This window comes from Phoenix dactylifera, chromosome 11, assembly GCF_051530095.1.
Source record: "Phoenix dactylifera cultivar Ajwa chromosome 11, Ajwa_hap1_PhDact_Kaust_v1.1, whole genome shotgun sequence".
NCBI lineage: Eukaryota > Viridiplantae > Streptophyta > Magnoliopsida > Arecales > Arecaceae > Phoenix > Phoenix dactylifera.
Window position 1 is genome coordinate 18,282,044 of NC_143200.1, and position 16,462 is coordinate 18,298,505.

Sequence of the window (16,462 nt, forward strand, 5' to 3'; positions counted from 1 at the left end):
GTGCATTAGTTCGTTCTTCAGAGATTAATATAAGAGAGAGAGCGTATTCCTGTGGAGATAATTTTCCTCTCTCTCAAATTAGAGGTATATAGAGCAATTTAACCAGAAACTTCAAAAGCTTAGCAATGAGTAATCACAGAATCCTGTCACTAAGAGATGCATGACTAGGGCGGTTCTATTTTTGCAGCACGAAACAAGTTTCTTTGTTCAAGGTAATGGAAAATAGATGTTGTAGACTCACCTTTTATCAAATAATATCATGTTCCATTTTCCTTCTTTATTATTCTTATCTTTAATTTTTTTTGTCGTTCAAATAACATCAAAAATAAAACTGAGTGCTTTTGATTAGTTGTATCTGGAGTCATGTCACAGCATATCGATATTATATTAATCAGTTCTCTTGTAAGTATAGCAGCTATTTGTATTTAACAGCATGTCATCTTTGAGGAAGGTGCAGGTAGAAGCTCTACATGTTCTTCCCTGATGTAGTCTAGTTCGGATGGACTTTCTGAACATCTCTCTGTCGTAGGAAGCGGAAAATTATCTTTTAGATTTTTTTTTGAAATACTAGCATAGCAATTACCAAAAGATTCAAGAGGAAAATGGCCTTTTCAATTGCAGCATAAGTATTATATTATACTTCAACTTGGAAATTGCATCTGAAGAAAGATTCTACGATTAAGATGATGATCTCAAACCAGTTCTGGAGTCATAACTTCTAAAAGTGGAGCTATATTGTAAAGGCACATAATTTGGAGACCATTATCTGGCATTGAATTATAATCATTCTGTTAGCATATTGCATCAAGTGACGGTCATCTAACTATGGCCTGATTACCAATGCCTCCTAGAGCACAAAGCACGAAATAAGTTTGTGTGATTACCAAGTAGAATTAAGGGAAGTCTTGGCAGTGGAACTAAATATCCATTTAGGTAAGTGATCAAAACATTGGAGTATGATATCAAACTTAGCAGATATATAAATGCATGAAGTGTTGTTCAGTAATATTAGGTATTAAAAGTTTTAATAAGTTAATTAGTTATAGCTTCCAGCTTCCGGAGCTGTATCTAATTTTGATAATGATATGTTCTTGGAACAACCTGACACTTTTATACAGTTCAGAAGGGCTAAATTACATGTAAACATTTCGGATGTCCACAGAGAGTAAAAGCCATAACTGTTATGGAAACGCCTCAGCCCTGTTTGGGAACAGGGGAGAGGATCGGATTCCGCTCTCTTCTTCCATTTTTTAGCTCAACCCAAGAAGGAAGGAAAGAGGACCTGGGGTCGGGGCTTTCCTTGTTCGTTCGATGCCATCTGAGGAGGCGGATTACACCCCTCGTCCTTCTTTTTCTTCTCCATGTGCGGGCGAGAAAGGCACCCATGATTGCCGCTCCACTGAGCCTCCCTTGTATTTCTTTCCCTCCTTTCGTTTTCTCCCCGTTTTCCTCCCTCATCGACTTTGTCTGCCATCGACCACCACCCATCCATGCTCTCAGCATGCTCCGGAGCCCAGATTTTAGATCCTTAGGGCTTGGTTGGTTAGTTTAGAATGAGGTTCAATTTAGAGTATATAAATCTCAGAATAAATTTTTTTACAATACCGGACTATTTGACTGATTACATTATAAACCTATCTTTTCTTAAAAAAATTTCCCCTCTTTTTGAAGGAGTTTAAAGTTATCTTTTGATAAAGAGTAGTAATAAAAACCATGGACAAGATTTAATATCGAAAGAGGATTTTAAATCTGATGGACGATTGATGTCTAAGAGTTCTTTTGCTTTCGCAAAAATTAGAATGCTATTGCGCACTCGACTTTGGACAAGACCGGCCTCACTGCGACCTCAACATAAGCTGACCTTAGACGACTTTAGCCCCATTCGAAGAGCCGACCGACTAAGATGAATAACCTCACATCCAAATGATGAATCAATCAACACATGCCAACAAGGACTAACAGCTCTGACCATTGGCCATTCTGGACAACGACTGGCCGTTGCAATAGCTATGTATCCGGGGCATAGGTCGTGGATTCCAAAGCCTAATAAGCTAGAAAAAATACGTATAGTCAGTACCATACACTGCCCACGCGAGGCCGTACCGCTGGTCACTGCCTGGCACTTGGAGCGCATCACGTCGATCTAGGTAATGACAAATCCGGCTCTCCTATATAAGGGTAGCCTGGAGAACCCCATGTATGCAATTATATGCAAGAACATACATCTTATATTATTCACAGAGCACCACACTCTGCTGAAATCTTTTTTCTTGCACACACCTCTCTATTCTGCCTTAGGCATCGAAGGGTTTCTTGTCGAAAACTCTCTAGCAAGCAGACTTCTTGCAGGTCACCAGCTTAGGAGACCAGCATTCGACACCTTGACCAACCTACTCAAATCAGTTCCAGCCGACCTCAAAGTCTTTCGAGTTGCACTTTGACTTCGATCCAGATTCAACGGCAACAGATTAGCGCTAGAGGAAGGATCCCGTCCCAACTACATTGACATCTAATGAAGAGAAACACCACATTGCACGCCTGCAATACCGCACTCCGACCTCTTGAGGGTCCCTTATGAAGCCCGGAACCTGCTCCGCTAGAACAACTTGTTGCGCTTGTGGGCAATAAGCAGTTCGATCTGCTCATTCATCGTGGCAATCCAAGGCCTGCAGTAGACAACAACATGACCGGAGCTAGTCCAGCTAGAATCCGGCCTGCCCAGCCACTACTCTCAGTCTCCGGCACATTGCATGCGACTGGTCAGCCACCACTCTCAATACCAAGATTCAGAGCAATCTTGCCAGAGCCGGTATACTCAGTAGAGTAGTCCCGGCCGGGCTTGAAAATGGCGTACTCCAATCCTCCATTTCGATGGGTACTCTGTCTAAAGCCTCTCACCCATTCGTCTCATGGAGTCCCCACCCCAGCGAGATGCCGACCCGACAGAAGGACTGAGGAGATGGACCAACAAATCTAGGCCCCTAGTAATTGACAATACTTTGCATTTTACAATATAAGCATGTTAATATAAAAAAATAGTGAACTGTTTATTTTATTCTTAAAAATAATGATTCAAATGGCTGTCATTTTTTTTAATGGACTTTGCATATTTTATAGAATTATTGCTACGTAAAACATGCGGCCGTCTCACACCAGTTTAGGTAGCGTGGGGGACGGAATGAACGAACGGTTGAACTAAAGCCATGCATAAGTGGAAACCTTTTTAAAAAATAAAAATCTATCGATTCAGGGACAAGTTGGCTCGTACAGCTAGATTTCGCATCTGGAGCACGAGGCCGGTACTGAAATTTATTTTAATATAATAAAATGTTGTCGTACATGGGAGACTTATTTGGTTCAAAAAAATAAAAAATAAAAAATATTGTTTATTTAATTAAAATTAAAAAATTAAAATAATAATATTTTTATTGGAATAAGATTCTTATATTTTGTGGATAAGAAAAATTAAAAGAGCACAAGAAAAAACTACTTTTTTTTATTGGTTGAAAATTAATTTTTTTTTCTAAATATAGTCTATCAAGAATTTTTTATTAAAAATATAATAGATAATTCACAGCATTTTTAAATGCTCTATCAAATATCAATTATTTTAAAATATAATATTTGTTTTAATCAATTAAATATATTATAATTATTTTTTAGTGAATAAATTATTTTATAAAATAATATTTTGGTTTGGTAAAAAATTTTCTGCGAATCACATGAGTGCTGTCTGTTGACGGCGTATGACCCGTAGGCGGAAATTTTCAAAATGTTGTGAGAGACCTGCATTTCCCTGCACGCTTCGCTGTTGTCTTTTTTTCTGTGATTTTTTTTTTTTTGACGTAACCTTATAAATTATCATTTCTCTCCTATGATTGTAGTGGACTCTCAAGCCTCAAGAAACAGTATCAGATTCTGACCCCCTTCTCCCCTGTGCTCTCCTCCTCCTTCCCCACTCCGACGATCGAAAACCGTACCGTAATCCAGCATCTCGTTTCGAACACAGCTCGATCTGGGCGCCCATGGAGGTCTGAAAACCAGTAAAATTCTCGTCTTTCCTTTCCGAAGGTGATAGAAATACCGTCAATCGGTGTTTTTCCACCGCGTTCCGGGTCAAATCCGAGATAGGAACGGTCAGAAACTTGAACGATACGTCTTGTTTTTAGATCGAAGGAGAGGAAGGAAGGCTCTTGTTTTCTTCTTCTTTCTTCTTTTCTTCTCAAGCAAGATTTTTTTTTTTTTTAAATGTTGTTTTGCTGAGGTCGATCCCAAGATAGCCCTTTGCTACATTAACTTCGGATTTTTTAAGCTATGTTGTTTTGAGAGCTCAAAGTCTTTGTTTTTTTGGGCGATTTTTGGTTTTTTCGTTAGCTTTTATTATTCAGCTGATCTTACCTTGAAAATCTCCAAAGTCGCTACCATCCCCAGTCCAATTAAATTCGAGATCCTGCTATTGGGCTTCAATGAAGCCATAAACTTCTCGGTATCTTAGTTTGGGACTCTGGATAGGTCAAATCTCTTCAGCTCTCAGCTCAAAAATATCCTGACATCCTTTTCGATCTTAGTCTGGGAAAGTTTTGGCTATTTGGATTTAGAGCTCAATTCCGACAAGTGATTTCTCTGGGCTTCTTCGTTTATGTTCCTTGGTTACCAGAATCTTTAGTTAACTTCAGAAGTTTGATTGTTATATTTTGAATCCAAGGCCACCAAATTGCAAGTTGAAGTAAATAAACATGACTATTGGAAGCCTTTCCCCGGCCGAGAACAAGGGAGGACGAAAGAACAAAGAGATTCTTGATGATAATTCTCCTCTTCTACCAACCAAACACGAGGTAGATGGAGGATATGATGGGTTTAATGGAGCATCCTTTGCTGGGGCTGTGTTCAACCTATCCACGACCGTCGTGGGAGCTGGAATCATGGCGCTCCCTGCCACCATGAAAGTCTTAGGGCTGGTGCCTGGACTTGCGCTTATCATATTCTTTGCTTTCCTCACCGAGGCCTCGATCGATATGTTGATCAGGTTCAGCAGGGCGGGGAAAACAATCTCCTACGCAGGAGTTATGGGGGATGCATTTGGAAAAATCGGGAAGATGCTGCTACAGATCTGCGTTGTCATAAATAATGTCGGCATGATGATCGTCTACATGATAATTATTGGTATGACATCTGATAAAGACATACTCAATTTCTTTCTGCTCTGTCCTGCATATAATTATCATTGGCTGTTTGTGTGATCTATAAATTCATTCTGAGATGCTCTATGTTATCTGTGTTTTATCTGAAAATAGTTCGCATATCATCGTATGATATTATCAGTGCCCGAAGAAGTTGATAACAAACAAGTTAGTTATATGCTGAAATGTGGTAGTGAAAGCAATCTTCATGATTTGGATACTGTTGTTGCTATAGCAGATGAATAATAATTGTGTATTTATTCAACATGTTTTATCAGAAAATTCATGATTGTGCATACCTTTAGTAACTTATTCAAAAATCACTTGTTGTTAGTCCCCTTGCTAATAAGCTTGCCTGCAAATCCCGTGACCAGTAGATGAATGAGTCATACATGCATGTTATGTTTTTGTATGTTAGCACCTCTTTAATTATGTCATAGAGAACTTGCATTTTGTTAAATCCCTTAAAGTTTTAATGATCTTGAGAAGCAATGTTATCTTCTAAAACAGCATGCCAGTTGTTTAGGGCAATCATAATACTTATAGGAATTTGCTGCTATTGTGTAATGTCTTGGAACACTTGTGGCTTTTCTGATCTTCCTTCTCCAATTGCATTGTTTAAGAAAGCAAAAGGACGTATTACTTGAATTACATCATATTGTTGAAGATGGCTTTTGCTTGATACAATAGGGAAATATTTAATGATTCTAACTTAAAGGATTATGTTTTTTTCTCTTTTTTTTCTGAGAAGGTGACGTGCTTTCCGGGACATCATCCAGTGGGGTTCACCATTCTGGTGTTTTGGAAGGATGGTTTGGGGAGCACTGGTGGAATGGCCGCTTTTTTGTTCTTCTAGTCACTACTCTTGTAATTTTTGCTCCATTGGCATGTTTCAAGCATATAGGTAAGCGTGGATTGACTGCTTAAATCATTGCATGTATCTTCCAAATTAAATAATCTCTCCAAAGAAATTAACTGTTTTGTGCTATCCTTGTTTTAAATTAGACTGATATCGAGAATTCTGCCACCTCTCTTGCAGATTCATTAAGATTCACGTCTGCTTTATCAGTTGCACTAGCAGTAATTTTTGTTGTAATTACTGCTGGGATGGCTATCGTAAAATTGCTGAGCGGAAGCATTTCCATGCCCAAGTTGTTTCCTGATATACCTAATATGGTATCTATTTGGAACCTCTTCACAGTGGTCCCTGTTCTCGTAACTGCATATATCTGCCATTACAATGGTATGGAGGCTCTAAATATTATATTTTCTGCTTTGCATGGTAGACTCGGTACTGTGTCTATATTTTGTAAGGATAAGTTTGCCTACTTAAAGAAAAGTTTGGTTCCTTTTGCTAATATAGATCTTTTTAAGAACTTAAAATGTCTGTTGTTCCATATTAACAGGCATGCTTATTAGTTACCAAGGTCTAAAGATGTTTCATAAGTAAATGGATACTAATTCTAATTACTCTTATAATTTTGCAGTTCACACCATAGACAATGAGCTTGAAGACTCCTCCCAGATCAAGCCCATCGTACAGACATCACTGGTGCTCTGCTCTACTGTCTACATAACAACAAGCTTCTTTGGTTTCCTCCTCTTTGGTGAATCCACTCTTGATGATGTGCTCGCCAACTTCGACTCCAATCTTGGTATCCCATACAGCTCTCTGCTTAATGATGCTGTCCGAGTGAGCTATGTTGTCCACCTTATGCTTGTATTCCCCATCATCTTCCACGCGCTCCGGCTCAACTTGGATGGCCTCCTCTTTCCTTCAGCAATGCCTTTGTCTTCGGACAGTCGGAGGTTTGCGCTAATTACAGTGGGGCTTCTCTCAGTTATTTTCTTGGCCGCAAATTTCATTCCCAGCATTTGGGATGCCTTTCAATTTACTGGTGCAACAGCCGCCGTCTGCATTGGATTTATTTTCCCTGCTGCCATTACCCTCAGGTAAGTTCTGACATATAATCAGGGCAGTATGTTTTATCGCAGCATAATCTGGTGATGTAAACTTGCTATGGTTCAGTTGGACTAAAGTAATTCTAGCTGGTTTTGCTTAACTAAAAAAATTGCAACATAGGAAGGACAGGGACCCGATGATCCTTAGTTCTAAAACTTACAATGGCACCATGTATTGCTATATATGAATCATATCACTATTGGTAGTCTCCGGTAATGTATGGTGGTTTGGTTCTGGATCGTTGCAAATGTTATACTGCGTTATGGCTCTAGCTGTAAATCTTGTAGCTTTCGAGTTCAATGTGTGCACACAAACACCACCATATACAAAATGCACATATGCATGTATTCATATATATGCATATTAGACCTTATATTTCTTGAGACATGCACACCCATATTTATTGTCTCGAACTCCAAAACTTTGATGCTTGGTAGATTAGTTTCTTTACATTGTTCAGTTCAGCTAATATCTGAGCTCCAAAGTTTTGCATATGATATTTTTGTTGTGTTATTTCAGGGACCCTCGTGGCATAGCGACCAAGTGGGATAAGATCTTATCTGTTTTCATGATCGTCCTTGCCGTGCTTTCAAATGCGATAGCTGTATACAGTGATGCCTATGCTCTCTTCCAGAAGGAAAAGGCCTCACCTCTGTCTTGAGCTTCTGTGATTCTTGGTATGGAGGAAGTAAAACAGTGGCGTCTCATGTCTGGTTTGCATATGTAGGTTGTTCGTAAGATTGGTTAATAAATTGAGCACTAACCTTAGTGGGCATGGTCCAAGTTTTGTTCGGTTCGATAATAGAAAGCAACTCAACATGTAAGTTGAGCAAAGATGCTAGGAATGATATATGTGGAAAGATTGGTGTATCAGAGGTTATTGCACAACACGTACCTGTTACGAAGGGTGAAATTGGAGTTGCAAATTGTAAATTATTGAATCAATCGAAGTTGGTCTACCTTTATACTTGAACTATGTCTTTTCATTGGCTGTGTAAGCTCCTAATTGTGTGCGTTATAAAATGTACGGGCAACTTCTTTTTGCTCAATAATTTCAGTGCGATATGATTCTCTGAAAACAAATTTCCTTGGCATGCTTAAAATGGCAATGTGGTATTCTGTGACATGACAATTTGAGAAGCTCATGGAAATTCCACCTTTCATGCTGCCGTGCCCACAATCGAAAAGGGGAATGATGAGAGTAGGAAGCTGGAGGTGGGTTTGGTGGAATCGATCGGTGGAAAGATGAGGAATAAACATCGAAGCTTGAAGGTGAATGAGGAGAGGAAGAGAAGTGAGGAGGTCTCATGGAAGACTAATAATCACCTCTTCCTGTGCCATTCTAGAGAAGATTGCTTTCAAGCCCAGAGGTGAAAATGAGACTTCCAAAGACAATGGACCACATAAGCCTGCGACCCAAGAGCTGCAGATCAAGAGAAGAGTTTCCAGGGCATGAAGCTTTGGATGATTGTCACTGATGAAAGTATTTTGATGAATATTTGGGTATTGACTTGCACAATGCCTTCTATAGAACAATTTTTTGAGTATCCATAATATTTGATAATTGAAAAAAAATGTGACAGTTTTTTTCCTAAGAACAAAAAGTAATATTTGCCTTAGCTAATAGATTAAATATTTTAATCTAAGAATAAGATTCGGATCTGCCTCATTTCCAAACCAAATAAGAATCCAAAAGAACTAGTACCAGAGATCGATCGCTCCAAAGCATCAGCTCCAAAAAAATAATAAAAAAAGGCTTTTTTACACACCATAATTTCAGAACCGGCATAAATAACTTCTCTTCATCTTTTCTTATTGTTCGAAAATGACAGCTCGCTTAAGAAACGAACAAAAGCCGCCAAAATTTGAAGTGCAAAGGCCAACAATGCATCCAATCACTTCCTCAACTCGATGATTTCAACTTCAGGCAACAAAATTTGATTTGCCCCAACTCACACTCGTACAGAATTGATACTAAAAGATAATATCCTGCGGAAAAAAAAATGATCAATCCTTCCATGGATCGCTCTCCATGCGCACCTCCGAAGGTTCAACCACCTCCGCCTCAGTCGCCTCACCAGAGCCTGCTTCAGTTCTTACTTCCGCATCAGCTTCTTCTGCGGCTGCTTCAGATTCCAGTCTTCCCCATCTTCCACCAAGTGCAATCGCCATCATCTCATAAATCTTGCTCCCCAACTCGGCAGGGCTGTCAGGCTAGAGGAAGAAAAACAGGGACAATGAAGATAGGTTTAACAGTCCACTATGAAACCATAAAGAAGGTCAAGGGATTTGATTGACTTACAGTGTATCCACTTGAGATTAAGGCAGTATCGTACAATAAATCGGTCGCTCTCTTAGCTTCATCACTGCTCGGGTCATTCTTGCAAGCAGCCTGCAAATGGTCTGTGTTAGAACTGACAGAGGAAGGTTTTCCTAGAGCAGGCCACAATATGGACAAATTTCAGCTGATGGCAAACACATTTAGAACAAGTATCCGCCTCCCTGCCCATATGTTCATTGATATAGCGCATAAGATCTTACACCATGTTTTGTGTCTGACTAGGCCAATGAGATACGCTTAAATAATCAAAAAGCAAATAAATTTAGTCAAACAATCTTACATTCAAGTCTTTGATGATGGGATGATCTGGATTGATTTCCAATATTCTTCTTCCTCTCATGAATTCTAAGCTTGATGTATCACCAAGGGTTTGTGCCTTCATAAGCCTATAAACCACAAGGACGTACATATCATAAATTGGAAGAACATTAGAAACATGAATGTATCAAAAGATAGAATCAAGACAAGATGACGTTGTCCTCAAAAAATGAAGAATTCACAATTTTAAACTTTTAAGCATACCTTTCCATGTTTGCAGACCATCCAAATTTGCCAGAGACAAGAACACATGGTGAAGAACTTAGTCGCTTTGACACTTGGACTTTAGCTACCTTATCACCAAGTTGTTGCTTTATCCAATCACATAAAAGATTGTACTCCTGCTTGTTTTCTCTTTCTTGTACCTCATCCTCATCACCTAAATCAGAACTCAAATCATCAGCAGATGCACATCCATAAACTAGATAACTTTAAACAAAAGGATGCAAACAACATGTTCCGATTAATAATTTGCAAGGTATTTCATAACACTCACCCAATTCTAGATCTTCCTTACTGATATCAACGAACTTTTTCTCTTTGTAGGTCTGTAGGTTCTGAATAGAAACCTCATCAATCGGCTCTACCAGATATAGAACCTAAGGAAGAAAAAATGCAACAGAGAATCATTATTCAAACCAAAATAAGTGATTCAACAACAGCTGCCCGGTAGTTAAACCATCTGGGTGCTTACTTCAATATCTTTCTGGATCAGCTTCTCTAAGAATGGCGCAGTTTTGGCACTTTTCAAGCTGTCTGTGGCCAAGTAATAGATAGCCTTCTGGTTCTCAGCCATACTCTCCACATATTGATCCAAGCTTATCATATCTTCCTCACTTTTGGAAGAATAGAAGCGCAACAAAGGAGCAAGGCGCTTGTGATTTCCTGAGTCTTCAATACACCCTAGTTTGATAAGCTTTCCAAAGTTCTCCCAGAACTTCTTGTACTCCTGCAGGACATTGATAATTAATTTTAAATACGGTCTCATATTGTATGATGAAAGCATACCTTAATTCTTCCAAAAGAGAGAATGGAACAAGAGAGAGCCCAATTCAGGCACTACCCACCTCCTTGTTTTCGCTTTCAGAGATTTCTTGGATCATATCAAATGTTTTCCTGACAAGCCTTTTCCGCATAATTCTCACCTGTCAATATAAATAAATATATATTTATATATATGTATGTATTCTTTAAAAAATGTCGAGCTGAATGGAAATTAAAATATTTTAAAAGCCAAAACAAAGATCTATAAAGGATGCCCTTAAACATTAATTAGATTAATACTAAGCCTAATAGCCTAAGATTTACAGTGTGGACATCAAACATTTTATGTGATATAAACATCAGATGACTTACAATTCTACTTTCTTGAAGCATCTCACGAGAAACATTGAGAGGAAGATCATTCGAATCCACTACACCCTTCACAAAGCTCAAGTAACGAGGGAACTGCAATTGGAATACTGAGTTCAGCAACTAATTCAACTCAGATATGAAAATGCTAGTTATGAATTAATGTGCAAGTAATCAGAAAAAAATAAATGATCAAACCAACAATTTACTCTGTGTTACAATTTTTATATGGTGTTACATACCAGCTCGCCATCAAAATCATCTGAAATAAATACACGTTTGACATATAAACGAATATTCTTTGTCTTCGGATTTATTACATCTTCATTGTTAAGAGGTGCCATTCCTGGTATGTAAAGAACACTTCTGAATTCCACCTCCCCCTGTTACATAGTGAACCAAGCCAATTTTACAATAATCACCTCCAAAAGAATTGCCGACCTGCTTTTATGACAGCCTAGTCAACTTTCAGTACTGCTCACCTCTGTGGTGAAGTGGGTGTATGCAAGAGGATCCAAGAATTCATTAAATGTCTTCTTATAGAATTCGTTGTATTCATCTTTCTGAACTTCTTTTGAATTTCGCATCTGCAAACCAGCAAAAGGAACAATAAATGGGGAAATTTAGCTAATTAAGGCAGCATATACAGCAGAGACACAGATCTGGATCAAGTGATACAGTCAACAAAAAGCCAGAAATTGATCAGAATTTAGAAATGGGGAAATTTAAACCGAAAAGATGTCTAAGATTCTATTAGTTTTCATTGAATATGTTGGAACAAATTATTAGAGTGCGGGCCTTGACATAATGGTAAGGCTGTATTTATTACAATGACCTGGGTGTCAAGGGTTTAAAACATGGAAACAGCTTCTAGGTAGAGATAAGGCTGCATATATCTGACCCTCCCGAGACCCTGCAGTGGCAGGAGCCTCATGTACTCAAATACTTTTTTTTTTATTTTGGAGCAAATTATTCAAAACTTACCCATATAGGCTTTGTTTCATTTGCCAATTCCCAGTCCCAATACTTCTCAGTAACAGTTTTCTTCTTCTTCTTTTCACCCTACCAACAAGCAGCGAATAAGTCAGCCTCACTATGTGACAGTAATTTACCAAAACCAGTTGTCCATCAAATACACTAGTTACCTCTTGCTTTGCTTCTTCACCCTGTCTTGGAGGTTCCTCTTCTTCCACCTATCAACAAATATAAAAATTGAAATAAGTTAATGGTGCACAACAATAAAGTTAAATAAAATTAAAAGAGGGGTCAACAGAAGAAATTGGCATGCCCAGACTACATCTCACCTCTACAGTTCTTGATTTCTCCAGCCATGTGTATATGGGGAAGGACACAAATTGTGAGTAGTTCTTGACCAATCCCTGGATCTTGATGGGCTCCGCATATTCAAACTTATCATCTGGCTGATGAAGAAAGAAAAGAATAAGAGACCTATCGAGGATATCTACATCCACATACAAGAATATTAGTGTTGCCATACTCTAAGATAGAGGGTAATTTGAGTTCCACGCCGTAGTAACTTCTCGGGATCAGTCTCTTCTCGTATCACATATGAGCTACTGTCAGCCACTGCTTCCCAGACATACTGCTTATCTGATTTTGGACTCTTTGTTGACACAACAACCTATTTTGGGACCATTATTTCAACAACATCACAAAAAATTAAGAAACACATAGTTGAGGTAAATCTAAGCGCCATCAACTACAGATCAAATATTATTCAGAAGAGAGAAGTTCTAAACCTTGTCTGCAACAAGGAAGGCCGAATAGAATCCAACACCAAACTGACCAATTAGGCCATTGTCTGCCCCAACATCCTTGTTCTCCTACACATATCCAGATACTATATTAGTGATCTAAAGATTGATGCAATAGTCAGATAAGTCTATGCATTACTAAAGTAACAAAAAAGCAATATAATACGATATCCGTGTTATAATGTTAAGTTAGATGTCATAAAGAACAAAATAGTACCTTGAGAGCCTTTAAGAATTTGGAAGTTCCACTCTGGGCAATGGTCCCAAGGCAATCGATAAGTTCTTCTTTGGTCATTCCAATACCAGTGTCACTGAAATCTCAAACATTTTAAATATGAACTTTGAATTAGAAGAAAAGGAAAACAAGGTCTTTAGCAACCTACATGATTGTAATTGTCCCGTTATCTGGATCAGGCTTTATGCGTATCTCCAACTCACCACCATCACCAAGTAGAGAAGGATCAGTCACGCTAAAAAATCTCAGCTTATCCAGTGCGTCGCTTGCATTACTAAAAGAAATGACATCAGTCAGCAGTAGTATTCAACAGCGCAAAATGTATTTTATGTAGGACGTGCCAAAGAAGAAATTCTCATCTACAGAAAGAAAATGAAGTGCTATTACACATCCTATAAAAGATAAACCGAGTGTAAAATCATAACAGCAGTATTCACTCCTGCATATGAGCAAGGTATCAGATTATGATCTGTGTTGGGTGTTGGATTTGGGAGGAGCAAAGGGAAATTCAACCATATAAAAACATTATGAACACATAAATGTGAAAAATATAAACAGAGAGATAAAGAGCCCTCCTGTCTACAAACTGCAATCTCTGCCTGAAATACTAGAACACAGAAAATAGAACGTCTTGAGCCAGTTCCATAGAGGTGAGGCATGTTGGTTTGTCATAATTTAGAGAATAATCCATGTCATCTTTTAATCCTGCAAAAACTGGTGAAATGATCATACCTTCATGAACAATGCTACAAGGATCTAGCCAGTGGGGTTGTTTACCACAAAGATTTTAGGATTTTACAGAGGTGCCTGCTCATATTAGAACAAAATGTGCATGAAAAGATATGGTACCAGTATCTGGGATCATGCATATTTACAAGGACACCCTTGCAGGAGCTTTCGGTACCTGCTCATCAGCCATTACTTTTACCTTAGCAAGTTACTTGCAGTCTTTCATACTTCTATGATCAACTTCTGTAGGGTAATTTCTAAATACTGGCAATCTACTAAACAAACCTCTGTTTGTTTAAGCATTTAGAGATGGGCAATCCACTAAAACCTTCACCGTTTCTAGTCTATTGGAGTACTATTACTTAATAGTGCATATTGCATCTCTTTGTATTTACAAGAATTTTTTGTTGCAAAGCTCTACATCTTCCTTTGGTATCAGTTTGGTTTAAGCAATAACATCTTATATGCCAATATTCCATCTTCCTCAATGAACTAATAAAACTGATAGCATTGTTTTGATCCCTTATAGTCCTTATTCTGTTTTTAGCATGTCTCATAGCACTGTTTGTCTTCTCAGAAAGCTAATTTGATTTGTCATTAATTTGTATTACAAATTTCTGAACACTGAATATGCAGACAAGATTTTACACTAGCTGGTACATTGCATGAGATGATATATATATATATATATATTTTCCTTGTGTAGGCTTGATTATCCAAATAACAATAGCTAGCATTCAGCCAAGAATTTTAACACATTTTTAACGGACAAGTGGGTGGTAGTTGCCCATGCCTTTAAGATTACAGGAATTTATGATCTGCAAAGAGTTGCCCACAACAAGATCACACTCAATATAATTTTCTGCTAAAAGAAGAAAAAAGAAAAAAAAAGATAGACAAGGAAACTGTCATCGAGAATATATTATTTCACACCGCATTTCAACCCTTTAAAGCCATCCCTTTGCTTGCATATGCAGAAAGGAAACATAGAAACAAACATTTATTTGCTTAATTCATCTACATCAGTAAGTATTCAAATTTCACTCAATTATAACCGCAAATTTTAGAAATGAAATAGACATTTAAAACATGCTTGGAAAATGTGAGAAATAGATCAAGAGTAAGTTCAAAATTATAGAGCAATTCAGCTTCTTGGAATCCACCTACGGAACAAACAATTGGGAATACCCCTTGACTGGCCTGGGATTACTGGATGCAAAGGATGCACAGAAATATATGAATGATGCTGGGCCAACTCAACTACAAAAATCAGATGAATGAAACCATATATCCCCCATACCGTCCATGCCAGATTTATGAACTACAGAAAAGACAACTGCAATTACCAATTACCAACCTTACAAGTTCGCGAAGAAATACTTCCTTGTGGCTGTACAAACTATGAACTATCAAATCCATTAGGCGGCTGACCTGCAACCACAAGAAGCGGAACCAGACGCTTGTCAAAAAATAGCATTGCGGGATAATAAGAGCCCAGCATGAACAGACAGGTCGGATTTCTTGGGAAAAAGGCCAAAACTTTTTCATTTGACAATAGAAAATATAAAAATGGAGAGAAGATGCAAACAAGATAAACGCATCCTGGAGAAGCAAAGGACCAAGAGGGAATCCAGCAAAAAAAGTCTCATCTTTCACCAATAAAACTTATCTAACAGCATGCAGGCAACTGAATATAAGAAGATAAACCAAACCGCACCTCGGCCTGGTACTCAAACTTCTCGCCAGACGCCTCCTCCGCTTCCTTCTCCGCAACCGCCGCCTCACATCGGACCACCATTCGGCACTCCCTCTTCTCCAGTTTCCATTTCAGGCCAGCAGAAGGAAACCCCTTCCTTGGGATCAGGGATTTGGGCGAAAACGAACTTCTAAACGGCACAGCTCTCCGGCCATTGGAGACCAAGGGGGGAGAAGAGAGACCGAAGGCCGAGACGGAGCAGGTGCCCAGGCTCCGGCTCGAGACGGAAGCCATGGATGCCGTGGCGACTGCGAAACCCTGGAGTTCTGGAAAGGGGCGCAGTCGAAACCCCGGATGTCTGGAAAGAAACCGATAGGGTTAGGGTTTGGGTATACGGGTTGGGAGCACCAATCCTGAGACTGAAGGGTTTAACGGGGCAAGAATGGAGAGAAAAGGGCAAAAAGAGAGGGTTCTAGAATGCGAGCACGAGTTAGGGATGCACGATCCATTTCAAATTGTACCGCGTAGAAATTTTGATGCGACAGTCCCATCTACCGTTACCCCCGGTACGTAAAAAGATCTGGTCCGTTGAATTGTGCGTCACAGCATTTTTCGGGCGGAAATTTCTATGCGCATTAACGCTAGAGGTAAGAATGAGTTTCTCCATGAATACAGGAATCAGTTCGAGGTAGATGGGACAGCTAGGGTTCAATTTAGTCAAGCTAGACCTAGCTTTAGTTCAATTTTTTTCCATCCTAAAGTCTAAGATTAAGCCTAATTTGATCTTAATTTTTTTTTGATGATCCTTATTTGTGATGAAAGACATAGATTAAACTTTATGCAACATCAATTATCTTCAAATTTCTTACCTA

At 38.7% G+C, this 16,462-nt stretch overlaps 2 protein-coding genes across 4 annotated transcripts; one reads left to right on the forward strand and one right to left on the reverse strand.

Moving 5' to 3' along the window:
• The first annotated feature begins 3,753 nt into the window (after positions 1-3,753).
• LOC103719512 (amino acid transporter AVT6A-like) lies at positions 3,754-8,192 on the forward strand. Of its 2 annotated transcripts, XM_088707035.1 has the most exons (6): positions 4,477-4,614; positions 4,706-5,163; positions 5,932-6,084; positions 6,220-6,423; positions 6,668-7,133; positions 7,663-8,192. In XM_088707035.1, the coding sequence occupies exons 2-6, from the start codon at positions 4,737-4,739 to the stop codon at positions 7,802-7,804; spliced, it is 1,392 nt and encodes a 463-aa protein (XP_088563161.1). In that variant the 5' UTR covers positions 4,477-4,614; positions 4,706-4,736; the 3' UTR covers positions 7,805-8,192. The 2 variants fall into 2 exon arrangements, with proteins under 2 accessions (XP_008807014.3, XP_088563161.1); XM_008808792.5 differs by having other exon boundaries at positions 3,754-5,163.
• A 725-nt stretch (positions 8,193-8,917) lies between these two features.
• Positions 8,918-16,077, reverse strand: LOC103719511 (heat shock protein 90-5, chloroplastic-like). Of its 2 annotated transcripts, none has more exons than XR_016397910.1 (19): positions 15,612-16,077; positions 15,252-15,325; positions 13,314-13,439; positions 13,148-13,241; positions 12,916-12,999; positions 12,654-12,797; positions 12,460-12,576; positions 12,301-12,348; positions 12,140-12,217; positions 11,638-11,742; positions 11,398-11,538; positions 11,159-11,251; positions 10,870-10,947; positions 10,497-10,751; positions 10,299-10,401; positions 10,007-10,181; positions 9,765-9,870; positions 9,446-9,645; positions 8,918-9,357 (listed from the first exon to the last, which is right to left on the reverse strand). XR_016397910.1 is itself a non-coding variant. In XM_008808791.5 (19 exons), the coding sequence occupies exons 1-19, from the start codon at positions 15,882-15,884 to the stop codon at positions 9,151-9,153; spliced, it is 2,391 nt and encodes a 796-aa protein (XP_008807013.3). In that variant the 5' UTR covers positions 15,885-16,077; the 3' UTR covers positions 8,918-9,150. The 2 variants fall into 2 exon arrangements, 1 of the variants encoding a protein (XP_008807013.3); XM_008808791.5 differs by having other exon boundaries at positions 9,446-9,535.
• Positions 16,078-16,462: the final 385 nt, after the last annotated feature.